Raw genomic sequence first — 25,536 nt, forward strand, 5'->3', positions numbered from 1 at the left:
TTAATGGAAACGGCGTCATTTCGCAATACTTTTTTATCGACATTCTGAAAATATCACCAAAGTTTTCCGCAAATCTGTAATGGAAACGCACCTAGTAAGTTGATCATAGCCCGTTTGATCAATTTAGCCTTCTCAAATCATAAGGACTTGCCTAAAATAAAATCTATATATAAAATAGTTCAAGTATATCACAATGTTAGTTTAAATGTTTAACCTATATAAATGTGCGCTGTTAGGCCAATAGTTTGTGTGGAGAGTGGAAGCTGAAGCGCGCTCTGCAGGACACGGAGGCGCCAGCGGGATCACTTGCATTTTTTCTAACAGTGGAAACAACTTAAAATACGCCGTAATTTTTGCTCATAAAGGTAAGAGTAATACATCATTCTAAACTGTAAAGGGTGTAGTTTTATTTGTGCGCACTCACAATATCAACAAAACGTTGTGCTTTTATAAAATAAAGAAAAGAAACGCTTTCTGCCGTCTCGGGCTTGAACAGGAGCGCTTCACAATGATGAACCTAAACTCAGACATGAGAAAAATATATAGAAAGCTTTAAATTACTACTTTAAAACAAAAAAGAAAATAGACTCCTAATAAAATTAACTCTTTCATTATGTAATCCGTGCATTTCTCTCTAAAGGCACATCCAATTAGGAGATGGCAAGTCATTTTTTCATCACTATCATTGATGGAAGGCCCGATTATAGTTTGCGTTTTATTTTATAATTCCGTACAGTTAAAAAATAAAACACTAATTATAATGGCATATACGTAAAACTTTGTCCTATAATTGTATAGCTGCTTTTTATGTTGCTCTGTTCTGAATAGCTTAAATTTAAAGGATTTGCTGCAACGCAATTTTGTATGATATGTTAATTATTTATATTTTTTATCCATGTAGCAAATGCTTTAAAAAACAGCTTTAAAATTACTTTATTGCATTCCAGACTCTTTTAAAGAACTTTTCACTATAAATTTTACGGGTAGCTTGAATGTAAACATTGTCATGAATTCGTTGTATTCTCATTTGTAAAATAGCCAACAAATTAATTGTTGTAGGCTAACCCGATCTCATGAAAGTGCTTATAGCACGATTTTCTGCTTCTATTTGGCGTAGGCTAATATTTCTATGCAGAAATTGACTTTGGCATGCAAAATACTGATACATTCATAATTAACGGCATGGGTTCAGTCGACAGAAATACTGGACACACAGGCCTATAATAAGCTCATGGTACTCACAGTACATACAGCCGTACACCTGCAGGAGCCACAGACTCGGACGGTTGTCGTGGTAACAAACACCGTAAACAGCAAACGTTCGCGTGTCCGCGCTTAATGCGCATATCCTATATGAAAAGCATTTTAGGGGGCCCTTGGCTTTTGGGGGCCCAAGGCGGTCGCCTACCTTTGCCTAATGGGAAAGTCTGCCCCTGCCTCTATGCCCCGCCTCTCTCAAACACGTTGTTTTCAACAAAGCCCCCTCCTTTGCTGCTGCCTTTCTTTGCGTGCACATTTGGGCAGCATTATGCTAATATTTCCACATATTGACGTAGATATGTGGGGGCGTGTTAGAACGAGCCGTTTTAGGTAGGCGTGGCTGACTCTTAACTTTTATAAAGAATATCTCTTTGGATTTGAGACTTTAGTCTTTGCAACTTTACAGATCTTCTTTATGCACCAAGAGCTTGTAACACTCCAAAGAGAAAGGAAAAATTTAAATCGCATCATATGACCCCTTTAAGACAAATTATGAATGAAAAAGTGTCCTTTTATTATTTCGCAGACAAAATGCTGCACATTTCTTTGTGAAACTGAAACATCTCTTATGTTGAAATATCAGCGTATAGACATTTTCCAGCAGAAAACGCATTTAAAGCAAAAACAGAATGGTCTAAATTGAGCATTTATGAAATTATGCTACATAAAACTACATAAAAGCAGACAGGCTAAATGAGAACACAAATTCACTCTCTACCAATAGGTAGCAGCTATAGAAGAACAGCAATACACCGTTTTGTTGGTTACCGCTGTAAACAAAGCAGCACTGGGCTGATAAAAACTACTTCAATATGCATTATACGGAGGCAAGATGAAAAGAAAATACCATCAAAACTTATTTGAAGACAGGCAGTTCCCCATAGAGATACATTCATATAAACCTCCACCCCAACTGTATCGTGATTTGTTCAACATCTTATCTAACTTGAATAGTCACATATTTTCAACTGGCTTCGAGTGTATCGTTACATTTCTAGTTATAACATGTTGATGAAAGTTTATGAAAACAACAAGACCGAGGATATTAAAGGGGTCATATGATGCTGCTAAAAAGAACAGTATTTTGTGTATTTGGTGTAATGAAATGTGTTTATGTGGTTTAAGGTTAAAAAAACATTATTTTCCACATACTGTACATTATTTTTTCTGAAACGCATCGATTTTTACAAAGCTCATCATTCTAAAAAGCAAGGTGTGCTGTGATTGGCCAGCTATCCAGTGCGTTATGATTGGCCGAATACCTCAAGCGTGTGACGGAAATGTTATGCCCCTACCATACTGTGATGCCGTGTCCCGGCCGGAGCGACGAGACAAAAACATTAAAACCCATTATAAACGAGGTATTTGTTGCATCCAGTGGGGACATAATTACGGACTATAATGACTTATACTGTCTTTTTACGCGTTGTGTTGTGTATCGTGCCACGTAAAAATTAAACCATGTCTGCATTTGTGTTCGGAGAAACGACTAACAACAAGCGCTACTCTATACTGCTCAAAACTCACGTTTGAATCATCAGTGGCAAATTCTTTAAATATGAAAACGTACTTACAGGCTGTGAGTCAGCATTATTTGTCAGAACACCGACATTGTAGGCTCCTCTCCCAGGATCAGGAAACAGTCCTCCATAAAATGTGCTGCACACATCTGAATATTTGGGTTGAACTGTTCTGGAACAGTGTTGTAAATACAACTTAACCACTGATTTCTAGTTGTGTCCTCCTTTGGAAGACCAAACAAAGTAGTTTCGCTTTCACAACGAAACACAGCGTCTTCACAACATGGCGGCAGCAACAATACTACAGCGAGAATAAAAGTTACGCCTTCTTTCTTTGCGTGAACATTTGCGCGGTGTTATGCAAATCCTCCTACATCGTGACGTAGACATGTGGGGGCGTGTTTTTAGGAGGGCATGGACCAGTCTTAACTTTTATAAAGAATATCTCTTTGGGTTTGAGACTTTAGTCTTTGCAACTTTAGGGATCTTATTTATGCACAAACAGCTTGTAACACTCCAAAGAGAAAGGAAAACTTGAAATCGCATCATATGACCCCTTTAAGAAAGTATCTACTGTAGGTACGATTTTGATTTCACGTTGCCTTAAAAAGGAATGTTCCAGGTTAAATAGTATTTGTGGCATAATGTCTGTTATCATAGAAAAAATATTCAGTGTACACTTGTTACACAAGTGCAAATAGCCCGCCTTGATGGCTAAGGCTATTTACTCTAATTCCGCCCACCATTGTCTGGTTGAGCTAGACAGAATTACAAAAGAAACATCTTGGTTACATATGTAACCTTGGTTCCCTGAATAGGGAACAATGCATCGGCAGCTGACACTATGAGAACACCCCCTGGTGTGATGACCGTCTGAAGCCCACAAAGAAACAGACCAATTTAGTATCTGCTGGTGATGTTACCTCCCTCCCTGAGGCACCAGAGTTGTATCCATGCACTTCGTAAACATGCAAAGTGCAATCCTAAGCCAAGGAAGTACTCAATTTATATCCTTTGCCCCCAAAAGTGAACCTGAGAAACATCCTGTGTCTCTGAATGATCTGAATGTGGAAATAAGCATCCTTCAGATCTATCATGACAAACCAGTCCACCAGCCGAATCTTCGTCGAGATGTGCTTCAGTGTCAACATACTTCTACAATGCTTCTGTAAAGTGTAGTTCAGTTGATCCAAGTCTAAAATGGGATGCAGACCTCCATTCTTCTTCAGCACTAGTTTTGAATGTAAAATCTGGACTTCGTTCTTGAAGGAGGCACTTTCTCTATGGCTCTTTTTTGCAAAAGGGAGAGGATTTCTAAAAACCAGGCTTTCCCTCCTTCCGCAGGTCAGGATCGGCCATGCACTTAAGGATATCTGCTTGGTAGGCCTGCAGAACCGCCATGGTATGCAGCGCCACACTAGCCTGACTGGTAGCCATATAAGATTTACCAATCAGCTCCAAAGTTGTTCTGCATGACTTGTATGTGAAGCATCTCCACAGCACACAACTTCAAGCAGCTCAATATAAGCTGATAAATGCAGTGCCTCCTGACCACTAGAGAGCAGCTAAACCGCTGCTGAACTCCTCAGAGTCCCGTCAGCAGTGGTCATAAGAATGTCATTCAGAGACCACATCCCATGCTTCTGGGCCGGGACATAACAACAACATCATTATCAGCAAATTCAACCGGTGAAATAGGGTTAACATGCTCCAGTGTGTGTGTGTGTGTGTGAGAGAGAGAGAGAGAGAGAGAGAGAGAGAGAGAGAAAAAGAGAGAGAGAGAGAGAGATAAAAGGACCCACAGGGCTTTAGCGTGAGTGATGGGGTGTAGTCAGTCCTCTCCTTTCCTTGAAAAGAAGGTGGGTAGAGAACTAAGTATTTTTAAATACTTCTACTCTTATCAGTGCATACAACTAGCAGAGCCATTAAGTGCAGCATGATATGATGAATGGCCAAACACTTGACACAATTACCGTGCAAGTCCTCAGTCTTAAAATGAAGACAGCATGGAACACACTCCTGAAAGAACACTGTGTTCCCCACAAGGAGTATTATGCATTCAAAGAGGTTGCTGAACATGAAATCTAATCCTAATGCAAAAAGACAACTCATAACCATGGGCTAAGATGAATCGCTTCCTGAAGAGAAGAAATCTGAGGAATGATGCCACTCCCTTTTGAGGTGCTGGTGCAGCTCATATTGCTACTCATGGTCAAAACCAGGGTTCCTATCCTGGACCTTGGAGGACACCTTTACTGATCAGCTCAATTTCGTTAGTGTTAGGGCTAGGTGTAGGGGTGCAGTTGCAGTTGGTATAAAGAGCCATGGAATAAAGTGATATGCCATTAGATCTGTCACATTATTCATTTAAAACCGTGCGTGAGAGTAGATTCTGTGCAAAATACAGCAGTAGGCTGTAATGTTTAAAGCTTGTGCCTATACTTCTAAAAATGTACTGCCTGGTCCAATTTTCTTTCATTGTAAGTGCATTGCTGTAAGCATTTTTTTTATTGCAATTAAACTGACAGTATGCCACAAATATTGTTAATAGAGCATTGCTTGTATTGAATTTGGAACAATCATTCCTTTATAAGCATGTGGGAGTTACTCGGATTATGAGAATGAGATAAGATACAGTAGAGATGTTCATGTTCCTGTCCTAACTCTAATGCACTAGTTTGTATACACTAGTTTAGGGGCCAGTTCTCACTAATAACTAGTTACTTATTAGCATTCATATTACTAGCGTATTGACTGTTTATTAGTACTTACAGTATAAAGCACATAATACTGCCTTATTCGGCATGACCATATTTTACAACTACCTTACTTACTATTAATAAGCAGAATATTACATTTACTTAGGCAAAATTAGTGAGAATGGGTCCCAAACTAGTGTGAGTGAAAAATTTTACATTTTGCAATCACGGGTTCACTCTAGAATTCCTAGAGTGTTCACTCTAGGTGCTGTCAAGTGACTATTTAAATCCGATTAATTAATCAAATGAATCTCAAATTAATGAGCTTAATTAATTAACATGTACATCATGTGCCGAATAAAGATAAAGTTATTATTAAAGATAATAGTTATTGTGTTAATTAAAAAAAAAAAACACTGAATAGACATTACAAAAAGGTAGCTGAAATATAAGTAGCTTTAGAAAGGAACATTTTAATTCAACATAAAAAATACAAATAAATAGTGAAATATTAAATTATTTGAAAAAGAAACGATCCTCTGAATATAAAACTTAATGCGCCAGTAGGTGGCGGCAAATCCCTGTCTTAAGTGAGTCATTCAATCATTCATTCAATCAATTCATTCAAATGGCTGATTCATTCAGAAACGACACAAGTGACTGCCTTTATGAATGGTTTACTGAATCATTGATTCACTCGATTAATTTAAAAACGTGGATTCATTAATGAAACACTGCTGTGTGTTCATCTGAGACGCACAACAGTTCTCCTAGGGCTTTATTTTCATTGGTGAAATTACTGACAATGTGTCTAAAATGTAATTATTCACACCTTTACCTTATCTTTTATGTAACCTATTTTTGTCTTTCTACCAGCCAATGATGATTCTGAAAGAAAACATGCAGTGTTTGTTATAGTAACACATGCAGCTTTCACGCGCATCTGACTGACAGCGCTGCTGTTAATGTTATGGATATTTTAGCAAATAGTTTGCTCCATAAATTCAGTTCAACAGCATTAAGTTGAAGAGGGTAAACTTTATCACTCGACTGAATCTACAAGTGTATTTTAAGTGTTCTTGCTCCGTCCAAGCAATAAATGCACGTCTTTGAATGAGCGCTGTAGTGTATTCTTCAACCGCTCAGGTACTGTCAATACGACCCATTTCAGGAGCTGCCAAAATTATATTTTAAAATCAGTTAGGGCTATAGAAATGCATATTAATATTTACAAGTAAATCTCCATAATATGTGTAGGCTAGCCTTCTTTCTATCTGACCCCCACTACATCTAGTTTTGACGTCCATCGGGTGGGATCAAGCCTTCTTTAGGGGGGTCAGACCCGCCAAACCTCCCCGTAATTCGCACCCTGGTTAAAAGTCTGAAGAGATTTTCATTAAATAAATTACATGCACTTTTGCCTCAAATGTAAGTTGCCATAAGAGGACTCATTTTTTGTTCATTTACTTTACATAAATGTCATTCATCAAGCACATAAACTTGTGGTTTACATAGAAAATGTTATAATGTTGGCACTGTTGTCAAACATCTAAATAAACTACTTCCAATTTGCTAGCTATCTTTGAAGAGCAACATGTAGATTGACATTAACCATGTACTAACATTATTCATAACTAGAAAACAGCCAAATCTTCTTAGAAACTCCAGAGAGAACACATGGTGAATATGCCTTCTGAACTGTTCTATGAATTGACGTCATAACTAGCTGTGACAGATCAATAACTATACAGTATTCCCAGACTAATTTTTCCTGTCAGAATTTGAAGCCTGGGGTGAGGGCAGATGTTTGAATGTGTGCTGTGGGATGACGTAGTGCTTTGTGACTGTAACACTGAAAGCTTACAGGGATCCTCCCTTAGCCTGGAAGAAGAACTGTTTGGTTCAGACCACACCCTGGTCACCCTGTTCACGCACCTGCGGCATCGGCATCTCTGTACGAGTCAACAACGACAACAGCAAGTGTGAGATGAGAAAAGAGCGCCGACTCTGTCTGCTTCGACCATGTGATAAAAACGCTCTAAAGGGACTTAAGGTAAGAGATCCGTCCTGCTGGAACTTCACATGCTGGGCAAGGTTAAACTAGAAATTCTGTCTTCATCTACACACCCTTCATGCCATTCCAAACTTGTATTCAATCACCAAAAAGGACAAAAGTGTAGCCTATATGTAATCCGTACACATCCATTGATTTAATCCAAATCTTCAGAGGACAAAATGAGCATACTGTTTGCATGAAGAACAGATAAAAAATTCAAGCAAATCTAATCATTTTGTTCAACAATCATTGTCCAAATCACTGTGACACGTTAATAATATAAAAATTAGAGAACAATATAATGTCCTAAATTTCAAGGTCACTGCTTAGACCTATTTAAAGTTATCCTAACAGGAGTAGAAGGGCAATTTTTAAGCATATTGTATTCTGAGGCACAGCATAAGAAACCTAAATGAGATATTTGAAAAAGAACTCTGATCAAAATGAGAGAATGATAATCTGGCACCTGGTGCTAATTTCCTTAATTATACAGTATAACAAACCCTATTTAACTGGCAGCATTCCTCCAATTTTCACTGAAATTGCAAGATGGCGGGGCTGCTCTAAAGTGACTGAAACCCTGCAACAGGAGGTTGTCCAGATGAAGGCCACAGGGATGACCCTTTCAGCCATTGCAAGAGAAGTTAGTCATTCAAAATCTGTGATTTCTTGAATATTGCAGGTTTACAGTGACACTAATTCATTCAAGTCCCCTAGAAAGGCTGGTTGTCCACTTAAGACAAATGCACGAGAAGATAGGATAATGCAGAAACTCTCAATGGGGAATCGGTTCAACACTGCAGCAGGAATTGCTTGCCAGTTCTGCGCTGAACAGGGTAAGGATCTGTCTCGGCATGTTTAAGAGAAGTCGGACTGAAAGCACACTCAGCAGTGACCAAGCCACTCATCAGCAGAAAGAATCAAAAGGCTAAGCTCACCTTTGCTGAGGAGCATATTGTGTGGAGACAGGAGAACTGGTCCAAAGTTCACTTCAGTGATGAGAGCTAGTTTAATTTATTTGGGTCAGATGAAAAACATTATGTTCGGTGTCAAACTGGGGAAAGACTGAAGCCCAAGTGTGTAAAGGAGTCAGTGAAAGGTGGAGGAGGAAGTGTTATGGTTTGGGGGGATGTTTTGTGCAGCAGGAGTTGGACCTCTATATGCAGCTACATGGAAGGTGAATGCAAATGTTTATCAGAACTTCCTTCAGCAACATGCGGTACCTTCCCTGTAAGCATCTCTCAACCAGCCTGCAATTTTCAAGCAAGACAATGCCCCCTTCACACTGCAAAACAGGCAAAGCAGCTCCTTGAAGCTAAGAACATTTAAAAAATGAAATGGCCAGGCCAGACTCCTGATCTAATCCCGAATGAAAATCTCTGGAAAATCCTTGGAAACAAAGTTATGGCTAAGAAACCCACTACAGTTACCGAACTATGGAAGAGAGTGGAAGAAGAGTGAACCAAGATCACACCAGCGCATTATGAGAAACTAGTCAAGTCCTGCGGCCACAGATGTGCTGAAGTCATTCAAACTTCCAACTAACTTCTGACAACTGTAACCCTCCAAAACCTCAGTTGTTATATTCTTTCCTGCTAAAGTGGTTACTGTTCTCTAATTTAGATTTTTTCTTTTTCTTTTAATGCCTTGGTTATTTTGTCAAACATGTTAGCAGAACAGTGGTATTCCTTTAAATTTAGAGTGATGAAGATTAACAATTTTTCAGAAAAAAAAGTATTAAGTATTTGTAGACGTCTCTAATTTTGGTCTCCAGTCTAAATATTAAACAAAGTAATTTTTGGCCATTTAGTTTGAGCGATTTAAAATATTAAACAGCAAGAAATTATAATGCCAAGTTTGGTGGTGAGGGTTCAACCAACAGGCTGTTTGGTCACTGATAACACACTTTCATAATTTATGTTTTTGGGGAAAACATGGGGACTTATAATGACAAATATTTGTTAATCAGAAATAATTTGTTTAATATCTATATAGTGTTTTTGATTACATTTTGTTGTAAAAGTTGTTAATGAACAAGAGGGTGGCTAACCGCACACTGATCCACTCAAGACTGGAAAAGTCTACAAAAACATATTTTTTATTTTATGAATTGCATCGTGCAAAAAGTGCAAAGTGCATGTGAATTAAAAGCAGACGAACACGAGCAAGCAAGCAGACATTTCAGCACATTGCTATCTCCAGTGCTCCTGTAAAAGTTGTTACCATTAGGGCAATTAGTGTTATTTTCATAGAAAAATTCTACACCACTATTATATGTAATATTAATGCTCATATTAACTTAAAATGTTGATTGAATGTGGATCTACAAAAAACATTAGCTCATAAAACTTGTTTTTGATAAAAGCACAGACAAATGTAATTAAGTTAACAATTTTTCCATATGTTGCACAATCTAAAAAAAAGTCCTCAAGCTGGTTGCCTCAAGTTTTTGAGTTTTCTGTAGTTTTTTTTTTCTTAAGTGTTGGTTCTTGTGGCATTTGACCTAATGTCATGACACAAGAACCAGTGAGGCTTGATGCTATTGACAAATCGCAATATTTGATCCGAGCTCTGTATATGCAAGTTGATCGATGATTTGATTTGAGAGTCAATAAAGTTCTGACTGTTCATCAACTGATTGTCTAACACAAATTAGAAAATCTTGAACGAATAATATACACTGATGACAAGGTTTCTGGAAACAAGTTTGCTCAAGTAATATTTACGGTCCACACATTCAAGTTACGTGTCAGATGGAAAAATGTACGAGTTTGTAACAATATGAGGGTGAGTAAATGATTACAGAATTTTTATTTTTTTATTTAGATAATATATAGTATATATTGTGTTGTAAATGTAGACAATGAATTAGTGTTGTAAATAAAGTATTTGGACATTTTCTAATGGTCAAATGTTAGTTAACGTGATGATCAACACTTACCGACACTCGTCATTACCGTTTTTACTTGTGTGAACATCTACTAAAAATAGCTTTGACACCAGCTGAAATTATGCTTAGAAAAATGTCAGTTCTAACCAGTGGAGATGAAGATTAGTTTGACCAAAAAATTGCTGACGTTTCAATTAATAAATCAAATGTTTTGATTAATAAGATTAATTGTGCAGATTTACTCCATTTGAGTTCTGAGAACTCTAGCATTTGTGGTGCTACTTACTGTGATATATTATCTAGAAGGACGTTCTAAAAGTCACTTTATTATCCAAATACTTTTGGTGCAATGGTATCTATCATTTTATTATAAAGTTGAATCTGCATACTTAAACTGGCTGTTTCTAATTGTGTTTGTAGTTGAATATCAAAAATACAAGCTCAGAGCAATACAATCTCATCAGCTTTATCTGACGGTGGATTTGCCAGAAAGTGAAATCTGACGCTGTGGTACAGTGAGTGAGGGGAAAAGAAAGTCTGACTTCCCTGAAAAGAGAGCGAGAGAGAGGTCAATACTGACATAAGATAAGTCACAGTACTTTATTACAGCATTCCTAAGGAGCTTACAGGAAAATTACTTACCTTAGGATCTTGTAGTGAGACGTCATTGAAACAATTAGTCAAGAACAGGCATGTGTGGGCCTGACGCTAACACAAAAGACTCAACTGAAAAGAAAACCGTCATATCCTGATGTTAATAAGCACTTAATAAACACACAAACAAGGTAAACCATTCAGCCATATTACCGAAATCATTGTAAGAAAAATTGAAAAGGATATATGGATGTTTCTGCAACTACGGGTACTTTTGACTCTCCAAAACATATTTAGCTTTTTATAACAGATGTTGCAATTTCAATGAGTAAATCATCTCAACGTAAGTGTAAAAATATATATTTTTTGCAAATAAAAATATAGGAAAAAATAAAATAAAGCATAGCTGCTTATGTACTGTAATGAGATCTTGTGTCGGTAAGGACACAATGATTAATTGTGCAGATTTACTCCATTTGAGTTCTGAGAACTCTAGCATTTGTGGTGCTACTTACTGTGATATATTATCTAGAAGGACGTTCTAAAAGTCACTTTATTATCCAAATACTTTTGGTGCAATGGTATCTATCATTTTATTATAAAGTTGAATCTGCATACTTAAACTGGCTGTTTCTAATTGTGTTTGTAGTTGAATATCAAAAATACAAGCTCAGAGCAATACAATCTCATCAGCTTTATCTGACGGTGGATTTGCCAGAAAGTGAAATCTGACGCTGTGGTAGTGAGTGAGGGGAAAAGAAAGTCTGACTTCCCTGAAAAGAGAGCGAGAGAGAGGTCAATACTGACATAACATAAGTCACAGTACTTTATTACAGCATTCCTAAAGAGCTTACAGGAAAATTACTTACCTTAGGATCTTGTAGTGAGACGTCATTGAAACAATTAGTCAAGAACAGGCATGTGTGGGCCTGACGCTAACACAAAAGACTCAACTGAAAAGAAAACCGTCATATCCTGATGTTAATAAGCACTTAATAAACACACAAACAAGGTAAACCATTCAGCCATATTACCGAAATCATTGTAAGAAAAATTGAAAAGGATATATGGATGTTTCTGCAACTACGGGTACTTTTGACTCTCCAAAACATATTTAGCTTTTTATAACAGATGTTGCAATTTCAATGAGTAAATCATCTCAACGTAAGTGTAAAAATATATATTTTTTGCAAATAAAAATATAGGAAAAAATAAAATAAAGCATAGCTGCTTATGTACTGTAATGAGATCTTGTGTCGGTAAGGACACAATGTTAAAGTGCCATGAATCAAAAGGTTTTTCTCTCTTTTTGTCAGCTGGGAGACTCTTTTCCTTTCTCTTTTTATGTTCTTTTTCCTTCTGCTGATACTCTGCATTCGTCTCGGGGTCTTTTCTCATTTCCGCTCTGCATTTCTTTGATCTTATTGTAGATGAATTTGGTCTCATCTAGGGTTACAAAATGTTATGTTAAAATATAATTTACAATAGACTGAATATTTGTAATTTAATATACAGTAAACCTTGAACTGGTCTCTAACGCAACACAAGGTCTTTACCACAACACCTAAATTTGACATGTTGCGGAAATGACAATTGTTGCTAATATTGCAGCTAATTAGCAGCTAGCAAAGTCTACTACGTTAGTTTTGACTCTTAGCATCTTAATATACATTAATTAAATCGTAATATACATTTATTTTTAAAATGTAGTTCAAAGAACAGAATTACTAAACCCTGGCTCACTGTGCGATTTTGTCCACGATTTGGTCGTCTGAGACAAATTTTGAAAATCCTAAAAGATTCCTATAATCCTGGGCTAAAATCTGTAGTCTTTGATCGCTGGTTTGACATGTTCACCGACAGACAATTAATAGCCATTGCGATCCAATTTTACCTCAGACGAAATTCCTCACTCACAAGATTCCAAAAATATATGGTAAATAAATATAATCTTTTCTGTGTCAGTATTTATTGTGTGTCCTTACCATACAACGTAAGCTGGACTCACACGGTGCGCTTTTTAAAAATCCTTTAGGATTGTACTTGTCAGACTGTATACCCAGGAATAACTGTCAACACGTGGTAAATTATGAGTAATGTCAAACAAAATATCCTATGAACCCATTTACCCAGGGTTTACTGACCCAGGCTTAAATATTTCATATGTTAAAAAAACTAAAGATATGCAGGTATATCAGAATGAAATTAATGAAGCTGGAACTTTTCCAAAGTTCTATTTTTGAACCCAAAATCATAACCATAAAAGGGATTAATTGTTTTTTCTTTCCTCATTCATGCTTAGATGCCAAGAGGTAAAACCTGCAGACCGAAATTCCAGGCCATTAAAGCAGAGAAGCTCTCGCTGTCTGGCTGTACCAGCGTTAAGAAGCACCGCCCGACATACTGCGGCATCTGCACAGACAAGCGCTGCTGCGTTCCCAATAAGTCCAAAATGGTGAACATAGAGTTCCACTGCAAAGGGGGATCTAACGTACGCTGGAAGATGCAGTGGATCACTTCCTGTGTATGCCAGAGGAAGTGTAATGATGCTAATGACATGTTTTCAGAACTGCACTTAATATAAAACAGACAAAGAGGAAGTACACAATGCTTCATGTAAGCTATAGCATATGACCAGAAATACTCTATGCAAGTACAGTGGGGAAAAAAAGTATTTAGTCAGCCACCAATTGAGAAAGGTAACTTGTCAACACACTTCAATTTTACAGACATGTAGTAAATACTTAAAGGGATAGTTCACCCAAAAATGAAAATTCTGTCATTAATTACTCTCCCTTATATTGTTCCAAACCCGTAAGACCTTCGTTCATCTTCGGAACACAAATTAAGTTATTTTTGATGAAATGTGAGAGCTCTCAGTCCCTGCATAGACAGCAACACAACTGTAATATTCCCAGGTCCAGAAACATAGTAAGGACATCGGTAAAACAGTCCATGTGACATCAGTGGCTCAACTTCAGTTTTGCGAAGCTACGAGAATATTTTTTGTACGCATAGAAAACAAAAATAACAATTTATTTAACAATTCTTCTCCCCTGAGTTGCGTCTTCCGCCATTTTAGAGGGTATCACAATGCATACTCACGCTTTCCCCTAAACAATGCTGATTACGCAGATTACGTTCATGCGCGCGCTTTCTTCGACGATCGTAAACAACACTGATTACGTCGATTGCGCTCTTGGGTACTCTCCAAAATGGCGGAAGATGTAACTCGGGGGAGAAGAATTGTTAAATTAATTATTTTTGTTTTCTTTGCACTCAAAAAGTATTCTCGTAGCTTCGCAAAACTGAAGTTGAGCCACTGATGTCACATGGACTGTTTTACCGATGTCCTTACTACGTTTCTGGACCTGGGAACATTACAGTTGTGTTGCTGTCTATGCAGAGCCTGAGAGCTCTCACCTTTCATCAAAAATATCTTAATTTGTGTTCCGAAGATGAACGGTCTTTACGGGTTTGGAACGACATGAGGGTGAGTAATTAATGACAGAATTTTCATTTTGGGGTGAACTAACCCTTTAATGTCTGTTCAGGCGCTATTGCGCTAATAAACCTCAGAACTTGAATAAGACAGTTTCATTCAACTGTCTATGCCATTAATCCAAAGGTGTTGTTATTCAGGTAGCTTTCTGCTTTTATAAAATCTAATGGCAAAGTTCAAACTGTTGTTTTACAATGAGTAGTTGATTTAAAAAAGGACAGACAAAAGTTGCGTCCCGAAAGACACATTATTTACTGTGCACTTATACACTATGTACTTAACGGTGTAGCCTGTGAATTTTATTTTAATGTATGAAGGTTATTTTGTCATTCATAATCAGTTAATTAAAGCTGCGACAGTTGAATGCATGAAGTGTCCAACATTACATTACACACATTTTTTTTTCTCGGTCAACTGCATCATGCAAGTATTTAAAGTACACCATTTTCTTTCTTTCTTTTTTTTATTTAGAATTGTCAGTGTTCACTATTTATACTACCACATTAGTATGTGAACTGGGATGCACATAAACCATCCCTTGGGTCAATGCAAAGAATGCACCTAAGAAATCATCCATGCATCGATGTGTCTGCGTTCACATATTTGAGTAGAGTATGATTCGGGCCTAAACGCACAACTGTATAAACACATTAAAACCAGTGTTTTACTCTGTTGTTTGGAATACAGCAAGTAAAGAGAACAGGGAGATATTTTTGTAAACACTTACCAAAGGTGCACTAAGCAATATTTGAAAAACGCTTTTGTCCACAGTGTCGAACCGAGTCCCAAAACACACTTGCAGCCAATCAGCAGTCAAGTCTAGCAATGATAGTGAGAAAGGAGCATTCAGTGAGTGTACAAGAAGATATTAGCAGACTGACTATAGATAAAGAGGGGGGAGGAAGGGATATCGGAGGAACAAAGCATTAAAAAGAACTGTAATGATCAGGCAAGAGGTAGGACCCGATTAAATATCGGAGCAGCTTTCCAGCGGTGGAGAGAACTCAAGGAGCAGGAAGACCTGGAATCGGATGCCAAGGTTGCTTTGTTTCTTCTTGATAGGTGAGTAACATTGATTTTGCTTTGTTTCACACAACTTCATACCCTCGGCCGGTAGGCATAGCAGATTCCGCCATCTTCGTTGCCATGGTTGTGTACATTCGTGTGGGCGGAGATTTCAAAATAGGGGCAAGGTCCTGTTGGGGTATGGGTGTGTTCGTTTTGGTGCTTTCAAATATCAACATCGTTTGGCAAATTTCGCTTAGTGCACCTTTAAATGAAGCAAAGTCATGTTAATACATGTCTCACATTCTTCAATACATGTATAGCAAATTCTCAGGTCACAGGTACTCACCTGGATGTGATGAACCTGTAGAGATTTTGAACTTGTGGGAAAACACAGACATTTAAGACCATCAGCTACAATCAACTCTGAGGTTAAGCAATGGCATATACTTCTGAAAAAGTCAAACAAACAAATAAATAAATTTCAACCTTGTTTTTTTTGTTGTTATTTAAAAAAAAAAAAAAAAAAGGATGTGTATGCTAGCCATTATTTGAGCAAAGCTCAACCAACTAAAGGTCACTACAGAAACAGGAATATTCATGAATGATGAATATATTTTCCTCAACTGTAGAATTAATCAACAAAAGAGAACAGCAATGTGGTGCAGTACAGGAAAGTTAATAATAATAATATAATAGTATAAATAATATCTAAGGACAAACTATATCAGGAGTCATATAAACTTGAAGTCTGAACTCCCACTAGTAGCTGGCACATTGCTGTGCATTTGCATAAAGCTGAACTCTCCTGAACAACAAATCAACGAAAATGAATGACTAGCAACTTGTAATAAATCCCAAAACGTAAGATGTTTCATTAATTTATTGGGTTGTTTCTGTTTCTGATTTTTTTGTAAGCATTACAATGTAACACTATATATATATAAAAAATATTATTATTACTACTACTAGGGATGTGCATTCTGAAGTGACAGTGATATTGATTGAATCTTTTTGCTTTCAAATTCAGCCCATACACAAGACAACTTAACCCTACTAGTATGCTATTTTACTATAGAAAGAGTGCAAAAATAGAATACAAATTAATGCAACAAACAGATTCATCTAAAGAGGGTCTCTTTAAAAATGAATTATTTAAAATACAAAGTTAATTTTTTTTACTCGAGTACTGAACTTCCATCAAGTCAGTTGCAACAAAAATAGTGTGCATGCTGATTATGATTACGATGACAATTTGCAGGCAACCCAAAAATATTGCTTTTGAGAGGTGTTGATCATTGAGTCTTAGGCAAGACCTGGTCAATAATACTTTTGGGATCTATGGATGCCCTGCACCAACTGATTATAAAGGCATAAATTGAAGCAAAAATACAACTAGCGCTAACCTGCAAACAAACCATCTGTCAACAGGTCAATGCAGAGCCATATTAAATGAGGATACAAGTTTAGGCTTTGTGCTGACTGTGCCAATGCCAAGACTATAGAATTGAGTGTGTATGTTAATCTAGTTTAAGATAAAGTGGCATTTCTTGTGTTTTACTGATGTGTAAAGACAAATGACTCTGTGATTCTTCTTCTATTAAAACTACATTATCCAGGCACTGTTTGATATTATGACTATTTTATTAACTTTTTTATATGAAAGAAAAAGTAACAACATTTTACAGGTGAAGTGTGTAATTTATGTGACTCTAGTACTGTACACGGATGGGCAATTCAGGACCACTGTCTTGCAGAGTTAAGTTCTGGCCCTAATCAAACACAACTTGAAAAACAAAAATAAATGAATAAAAAATAGTCTTTGGGCTTACTTGAAAATTGCTGGCAGGCAGGTTTGCTTAGGGATAGAGCTCAACTCTGTTTGACTCAATATTGTCTGTTATGCTGTAGGTAGTACTAACAAATCCACACTAAATTCACAACAATATTTGAGCCAATGTTTCTATGCCTCTAAAATAGAGATATTTTACATCAATAAAACATTAGCCCAAAAATATGAAATATTTAGTTTATGTACAAGTAGAAATTTTGATCACGTTGTCTATTATACACACGAGTCAGGTGGCGATGGTGAGTCTGGGAACGTTGGGCATGAGAGGTCTTTCCAGGTGTGTGTATTCGTCAATTAGAGCTGAGATAGATGACAAGGCCTCACTGAATCCAGCCAACTCCATGCCGTCAACTGCTAGATAGTGATGCAAGTGAGCCTGTGAGGAGCACGACATTTCAAAAGTTTGAGTTTGTGCATATATACACAGTTTACAGTGGGGGGAAAAAAGTATTTAGTCAGCCACCAATTGTGCATGTGTTACTGTGGAGAGAACCAGTACATGTCTGTGCATCAAAATGAATCATGATTTTGCTGTTGATATGCTATGCTATACACACCTTCCTACGGTAGAGCTTCACAAAACGCTCCCTTAGTTCAAAGAAGGTAGATTTCACGCAAGTGTTGTTGGCTAAAGCCAAAAGAGAATGTGAGTGACACACAGGAGGGACTGAACACAGACTGGTCTTCCATCCTTCCTGATTCCATGGGACAAATGGAAGGGTGGGCTTCAGCCTAGGGCAATAAAAAACCGATTATTCTGTATTCTAAAATGAAGAGAGACTCAAGTACATCATCATGGATCATTTACAGATCATATATTTATATTACATACAGAGATAAGTTGTTACAAAATCTTACAAGTTGTCTACTTAGCATTTTACAGTATCATAGGAGTGCTCCTAATGCAAAGTCTGTATCAAATAGTAGACGTTCATGGGTAAAAAGGTGGATGGAGTCTAAAGCAATGCAAGACAAAAAAGTACAAAAATTTGCAGTAAAAAATTATCTATATAGTTTTAATAATGCCTATTTTACCCTAATTTGTGCTAATAAGAAGTACTGTGATTAAGAGTACTCTATGACCATTTACACCTGGTATTAAAGGGTTAGTTCACCCAAATATTCTGTCATTAATTACTCACCCTCATGTCATTTCAAACCCGTGAGACCTTCGTTCATCTTCGGAACACAAATTAAGATATTTTTGATGGAATCTGAGAGCTGTCTGACCCTGCATAGACAGCAACGCAACTGAAATGTTCCCAAGTCCAGAAACGTAGCAAGGAGATCTATAAAATAATACATGTGACATCAGGTTCAACCGTAATTTTACAAAGCTACGAGAATACTTTTTGTAAGCAAAAGAAAAAAACAGCGTATCCGTGTGACGCAGCTGACACAGAACAGCATACGCTGTTTATGTCCAGCTGATACTCTCCAAAATGGCACCAGGGCGGAGGAGACGAATTGTTGAATAAAGTCGTTTTTTTTTCTTTTGCACACAAAAAGTATTCTCGTAGCTTCGTAAAATTACGGTTGAACCCCTGATGTCACATGGATTATTTTACAGATATCCTTGCTACGTTTCTGGACTTGGAAACATTTCAGTTGTATTGCTGTCTATGCAGGGTCAGACAGCTCTCAGATTCCATCAAAAATATCTTAATTTGTGTTCCGAAGATGAACGAAGGTCTTACGGGTTTGAAACAACATGAGGGTGAGTAATTAATGACAGAATTTTCATTTTTGGGTGAACTAACCCTTTAAGTCTTCATTGATCTGATCACAAGTGGTCAGTCGAGGCGTTATCATTTACACCTGGCATTAAAAGGGATAGTTCACTCAAAAATTAAATAATCTGTGAGGGCAACTGATAACAAGAGTTTTGTTTTTGGGTGAACTAGCCTTTAACACGTACTTCAAGGGCATGTTTCTTAAAAAAAAAAACGCCTGAAAAAGTTTTTTACGGCTGATGAAAAGTCATAATCCTTTAAATACTTGAGAAGATTTGTTTTCTATTACCTTATTCCATTTCTAAACTTTTCTATCAACTTTTTTTAGCTTTTCTATTGCCGGTAGAAGTATGTTTGTGTAATTTCAAAGCTATCAGTCTCTGAAAATAAAACTTATTTAAAAATTAAAATATTTTTGCACATTATGCACTTGTTTTTTAGTCATTATACAGTAAGTAACCTTTCAGTGCATATGTTTTTATCTTGAAACACCAAACAATGTTTTAAGTCCATTGTTTTTACACATTGCAAAACCAAGACTAGTTTATGTTAGTAGAATAAAAACAAAATGGATATTGAAACTGAAAATATACAGAAAGCCAGCATTCCCCATCACTGAAGCTGCCAATGACTAATAACTTTAGTTCGGCTCAAGAGCTACACACTTGCGCAAAAAAATAAATAAAAATAAAATAACTTAACCAAAGAAGCTGTCTGCATTGCAAAAATTTTTACATCGTATGTGCAATTAATTTATTTAAAGAAAGAATTCATTAAGTGGGCATGAAGTGAGAATGAAAAAATTATAATGAAAAAAAAAAAAGAAACAAAACAAGAGTAAATCAAAATAAGGGAGAAACAAACCGCTCAATATTCCGGCGCAGATCTGACAACTGAACGTTTCCACGCAGCATAAGAGCACAGGCCAGATACAGGTTGTGTTTGGGGTCGGCTCTGATTAGCTGATGCTCCTTACTAAATGCATCTGAGAACATCTGATCCAGCCTACAGAACACAGCACAGCATCCAGTTGGTGATGACCAAACACACATGAAGAGGTTTTTCCATATAAAGTCTCTCCCTTCCATGCAGGGTTGTTGGCATGGGGACAATTGGGAATATTATCCAAGGACCTGTAATGAGCAGGCACCCTCTGTGGCAGAGCTATTTAATTTTAGTTTGGAAGATCACTGTCCTGCAGAGTTTAGCTCTGAAGAGTCGATAACACTACACTTTTCGTTTCATTGACTTACTTTCGTATGCATGCAAATGTGGGAGACCAGAAATGTGTTGCATGAAACAATATATTTTTACATGTATGCTCTATGTCAGGGGTTCTTAACTCTGTCCCTCGAAGGTCCACTTTCCAGCAAAGTTTAGCTCCATCCCTAGTCAAATACGTCTGGACAAGCTAATCAAGGTCTTCAGGATCACTAGAAAGTTACTGGCAGGCGAGTTCGAAGCTAAACTCTGCAGGAGGCCAGAGCTGAGAGCCCTTGTTCATTTTCAGATTTTAAGAATTTACATGATTTTGAAAAGAATGAAAATTAAAAGTAAAAAGTAAAATTTAAATTTAAATCATTTTAAGCCCAGTACTGATATAGAGGACAGGGAGTGACTTCCAAAAGATTGTGGATCAGGTAAGAAATTACTGATTTGTAGTTCAGGTATTTCTTATTTGTATATATATATATATATATTTCAATACAATTAAATTAGTGAGAAAATGTCTTACTTTTTTTTTAAAAAAAGAGTCAAAGACAACAGATGGCTAGTTACATGTCTTCTAAGCTTTTTATTTTTAGAATGTTTTCCAGTCAATTAAAAAAATATTTAAGTGCCAATTTTTATGTGATGACCTTACTAGCCATATACACATATAGAAATTATCCACCAATCTGAGACTATAAACCAGAACCAAATAGCTCAGCAGATAATGTCCATTGTCACAAAGCATTTAGTACCTGGTAATATTAAGAAGTAGATTGGCCACAATGTTGTTCATGGCATCAAAAGGTTTCTCGACCTTCACCACCCCTCCTTGTCCCGAGATGATGGTACAGTCCTTCTTGATGGTACAGCCTGGTTTGTCAGTGTTGGACATGTGTTGTATCTTACCAACAATATCAACCAGAGACTACAATAAAGGTAAAAAAAATAAATAATTTGAAATCATCATGATATATACTGACCCTCGCGCTGTTCCAAAACTTTATGACGTCCTTTCATATGTGTAACACAACAGGAACAATTTTGAGAAAAGCAGAAGTGACAAGGTCTGTCAAGTTATAAACAGGTTAAAAAAGTACAATAAATGTAGTCCATGTGACTTGTATTCCAACTTTCCCAAAGGCATGAAACCACAGTTTTGTATGAGGAACAGACTGATATTAAAGTCATTATTCCTCTTTCCATCCAGTTTGGTAATGAGAAATGTGAGCAATGTTTAGCATCATTGACGTCAAATATGGTGCAACGTGTGTTCACTTGCTTTATCAGAGTATACATGACTGCAAATACGGTTTGAGAGCTATGATGCCAGGAAAGGGATACCTTGTTATCAACTGGCAAGACACAGTCTGCGTGTTCTGTGAGTTCTTTCATGGCTAGGATGCTGTTGTAAGGAGAGGTGATGACATCATCTTCTGCTGTCGGGTAGACAGAGGTCACTATCCGACATACCTCTGGGAACTCGTCTTCTAGAAGCTTCAACACAAACGTGCCTAACCCCGAACCAGTACCTAAACACACAAATGTACGCTTAGGTCAGCCCAAGTTTCTCAACCACAAACACGGGTAACATGCCAGATATCAGAAGCTTACCTCCTCCCATAGAGTGAATGAGGAAGAAGCACTGAAGGCAATCACAGTGTTCTGCAGCCTTGCGGACCTGATCCACAATCTGCTCTCTGTAGGCCAAGCCATATGTGTGATGCCCGACCGCCCTAAGAGTCATAGACCAATCACAGTATCAGTCGCTGATCAACAGTCAAATAAAAAAAAAACACAATGCATAACTAAAAATACTATGTCATTAACTAAAGAACAGGATACATATTAAAAATCAGCACTCTTAGAATACGGCTTGTCCAACCTGGAACTAATCGTTGTACGCATTTGTTATGATAAAATTTTACATCAGTCTACATGTCTTAAAACGCTGCCTCAGTAGACAGCTTACCAGTTTTTAGAACAGGGCTATTAAAACTGCACCATATTATGAAGGATTACAAATGTTTTAAAGTATAAACAATTTCAATTTCATAAAAAGGCTGTGGTTTAATAGCTAGGTATAGCATGTATTTGTTTTAAAAGCCAAATTTAACATTAAAACTTGTAATGATTTTGGTGAACTGATGTTTGTTTTTTAACACCAATTGCAAGTCAATGTGACAATGTCTGACTCTGTTTGACTCATCTTTGGCCTTAGGTTATGACTGGCTGGTGTCATTGCAATCAAAATCAGTTTTTGAATATCTGTCTAGAATGACAAGCAATTGACCTTGTGCACTGATACATGAAGAACCACTTAAACAGTCAAGTACTATAAAATGTGACTGTTCAGTAACATGCCTGGAGGCTGTCAGGAGCTTCTGAAGTATAAAAACACATGGGCGTGTCAACCACATGAGGAATAGCAACATAGGCCTGGTTTATATCTGGTATTAAGATCCATCTCAGGTGATGGGTGACAAGTAGAGCCCGACCGATATATCGTTTTGCCGATATTATCGGCCGATATGAACCTGTCGCCGATATATCGTCTCGGTGAATATACCGCCGATATGAAATTTTTTTTTATAGAACATATAACGCAGATAAAATGCTTGAAATTGTGTAATTACTTAGTTTGTCCAGCAGAGCGCGCTCCATTGTTTGCTACTGGCGACCTGGATGAAACGCTTTAAAGCTTAAGTCTATGGAAAACCATTGAAACTTTGTACAGTTAACAGGGCTACCGACGCGCGGAGGGTGGCGTTCGATAGGGCTCCTCGAGCTGAAGGGATCCCCAGGATTTTGTGGAGCTCCGCCGGCGTGTTCGTGAGATAGTAACACCAGTCAACACATTCACTTCAGTAAGGAGGTCTCTTGTTCAGGCAGCAGCATTCAAGCGTTGCCTTATTCGACCGTAAGTGCCCTGCGAAGTGGACTTCACATGATATTCCGCCATGATTCCAGTTCCAAGGGAACGTACAGGTTACATTCAAAGGGCATTAAAGTGCGCGAGACGTGAATTTATTTTGTATTTATTTACAGAGGTATATTATGTCACACTTCACACTTCTCTAGTAAGTTTCGTCTGTGTGTGAAGACAGTAGCGCAAATCCGTAAATGAATGTTCCGAAGTGAAATAAACTTCAACTGAATAAAGTTGAATGGAATTGAATTGAATTAAAGTTGAATAAACTTCAACTTTACGGTTCAGTGCACTGATGTCAGACTTTTGGATAATAAAGTTTATTGTTAAATTGTTAAATGCCCTGCCTCCATTACGTATCTCTGTCACGTCATTATAAGTGTTTCATCACCACATTTGAGTGATCATTGCAAAAAATGTGTTTATGTATATATATTCTGTTTATGTATATATTGTATTCTATATATAGTACCAGTCAAATGTGTGGACACACGAATGGGAAAGTGTCCAAACTTTTGACTGGTACTGTACTATAATATACACAAAGAATATCGGCCGATATATCGATATCGGCCTTTTTTTTTTACTCCCTAATGTCAGTATCGGTCCCAAAAAACCCATATCGGTCGGGCTCTAGTGACAAGTGGTCAGAGTGGTCACCAGTGTTTACAAGTTGCAGTTACATGTATGTGATCAGATTTCGAGGTGAGTGTGACAATGAAACAAAATCCTCATGACTGCATACATCATGTCAAAACACAAGCAACAAAAAGTGTGGGGATCAAAGTTTTGACCCTTGTTTTATCACAACAGCTGACTTGAGAAGTCACATTGACTAATTGAGCTATTATGCTACAAATGCAATGTGATCATTTGTATTGCTGAAATGTTTTGACTCAATATGGTTGAAAGTGAACAAATTCAAAACATTCTGGCCCTTGTTTACACTAAACGGGGCCATAGCCATCTCATAGAAGAGGAAATTAAGATTTTTCTTGACAAGGTATTCTTGTGCTCTTAACAAATGATTTACATCTGGCTGAAGCATAAACATCGGTCAAAAACCTGCTAGCCTGCTTTATCTGTGTCCTGAATATATCTGTGTGTATATGGGTTGAGCTATGAATTGATAATGAGACTGTTTCATATCGATTAAGCCATAATAATGCTATTTCTGGTCTGCATTTAATTACTTTGATTATTAGGATCAAAGACCAACCCAAAGATGTGCCCAAACAGTGGGGGATTTAAGAGCATAAATTTCATCAGGGCACCCAGTCATATAAATATATTTTAATATGGCTGGGTGCTATATAAGAGATATCAATGAGGGTGTTCATGACCAACAATATGACAATAACTATCACAAATCAATGACAATAACTATCACTGACAAGCTACGCAATATCTCATTCATAATCGCAGGCGATACATCGACGATTATGAATGCAATATTGCGTAGCTTGTCAGTGAACTACGGCTCAGTGTAGTAAATGCTGCTCCATCTGAAAGCACGTGATGGAGATTTACTACTAATCACAGAACCGGCTTTACTGACGAGATGTGCATGATAATCGCATTAGATTATTTGCATAGCCCTACAAGCCAGTAGCTTAAATCTGGTCTGCTTGTTCTGGAGGCTGCAACAAGGCTGTTACTGCTAAGAAATAATGGATCTGCATTGGATTTTATGTGATTATTCTTGTTTATGAAGTACATGGGTTAAATTCACCTGCTGGCATTTGAGCTCACTCTACTAGAAGAGTTGTTCTTTCTTGCGTGTTATCTAGTGGTCCATGTTTGGAAGACATTGGTGTGGTGGTTGAATGGGTCTCTTAGATTTTAGAATCTGGATGTTGACATTCATCTGTTCAAGGGTATATTCTGTTTCAGTATGTCGTCACAGGCTGATAAACTGGCAGTAACTTTGTAGTATGGCATTGTGTTGATGTGTTCCCACAGCTTAAGCTAGTGAGATAGCACTAAGTGAGCCTAAAAGGAAAGTTTCTGTTATGTATGTAACCCTGGTTCTATAAAGAATTAGATGCTGCATCAAGTGTAGATAGAAGAGATATGTCTTTAGCTGTTTCTTGAAGATGGGATGGCCTCTTTGGGGTGGCACAATAATGCAATGTTCTTGGTAATTTTATCTACTCAAGTACTGGATATATTAATCAACTGAGTACTTGGGAGGGTTGTACTATTTTTTAATTGTAGGTCTGTAAATGTATATCCCCATGAGAGTTACAATCTATAGGCTCTACAGGCCAAACCGCACAAATCTCAA

General features: G+C 37.3%; 2 protein-coding genes across 2 annotated transcripts in view; one reads left to right on the plus strand and one right to left on the minus strand.

Annotated features, from left to right (window-relative positions):
- Positions 1–13,603, plus strand: part of ccn6 (cellular communication network factor 6) — a 26,248-nt gene extending 12,645 nt beyond the window's left edge. Inside the window, exons 4-5 of the mRNA XM_016250707.1 lie at positions 7,339–7,532; positions 13,322–13,603. Coding sequence (XP_016106193.1) covers positions 7,339–7,532; positions 13,322–13,603 — 476 coding nt within the window. The remainder of the gene's footprint in view (positions 1–7,338; positions 7,533–13,321) is intronic.
- A 3,102-nt stretch (positions 13,604–16,705) lies between these two features.
- The window catches only part of LOC107565452 (tubulin epsilon chain-like), a 20,120-nt gene continuing 11,289 nt past the window's right edge, over positions 16,706–25,536 (minus strand). Inside the window, exons 6-11 of the mRNA XM_016250694.1 lie at positions 21,935–22,056; positions 21,665–21,852; positions 21,076–21,248; positions 19,976–20,116; positions 17,936–18,110; positions 16,706–17,754 (exon numbers count right to left, since the gene is read on the minus strand). Coding sequence (XP_016106180.1) covers positions 17,605–17,754; positions 17,936–18,110; positions 19,976–20,116; positions 21,076–21,248; positions 21,665–21,852; positions 21,935–22,056 — 949 coding nt within the window. The 3' untranslated portion in view covers positions 16,706–17,604. The remainder of the gene's footprint in view (positions 17,755–17,935; positions 18,111–19,975; positions 20,117–21,075; positions 21,249–21,664; positions 21,853–21,934; positions 22,057–25,536) is intronic.

Source organism: Sinocyclocheilus grahami, unplaced genomic scaffold, assembly GCF_001515645.1.
Source record: "Sinocyclocheilus grahami isolate Dianchi unplaced genomic scaffold, SAMN03320097.WGS_v1.1 scaffold1002.1, whole genome shotgun sequence".
Taxonomy (NCBI): domain Eukaryota; kingdom Metazoa; phylum Chordata; class Actinopteri; order Cypriniformes; family Cyprinidae; genus Sinocyclocheilus; species Sinocyclocheilus grahami.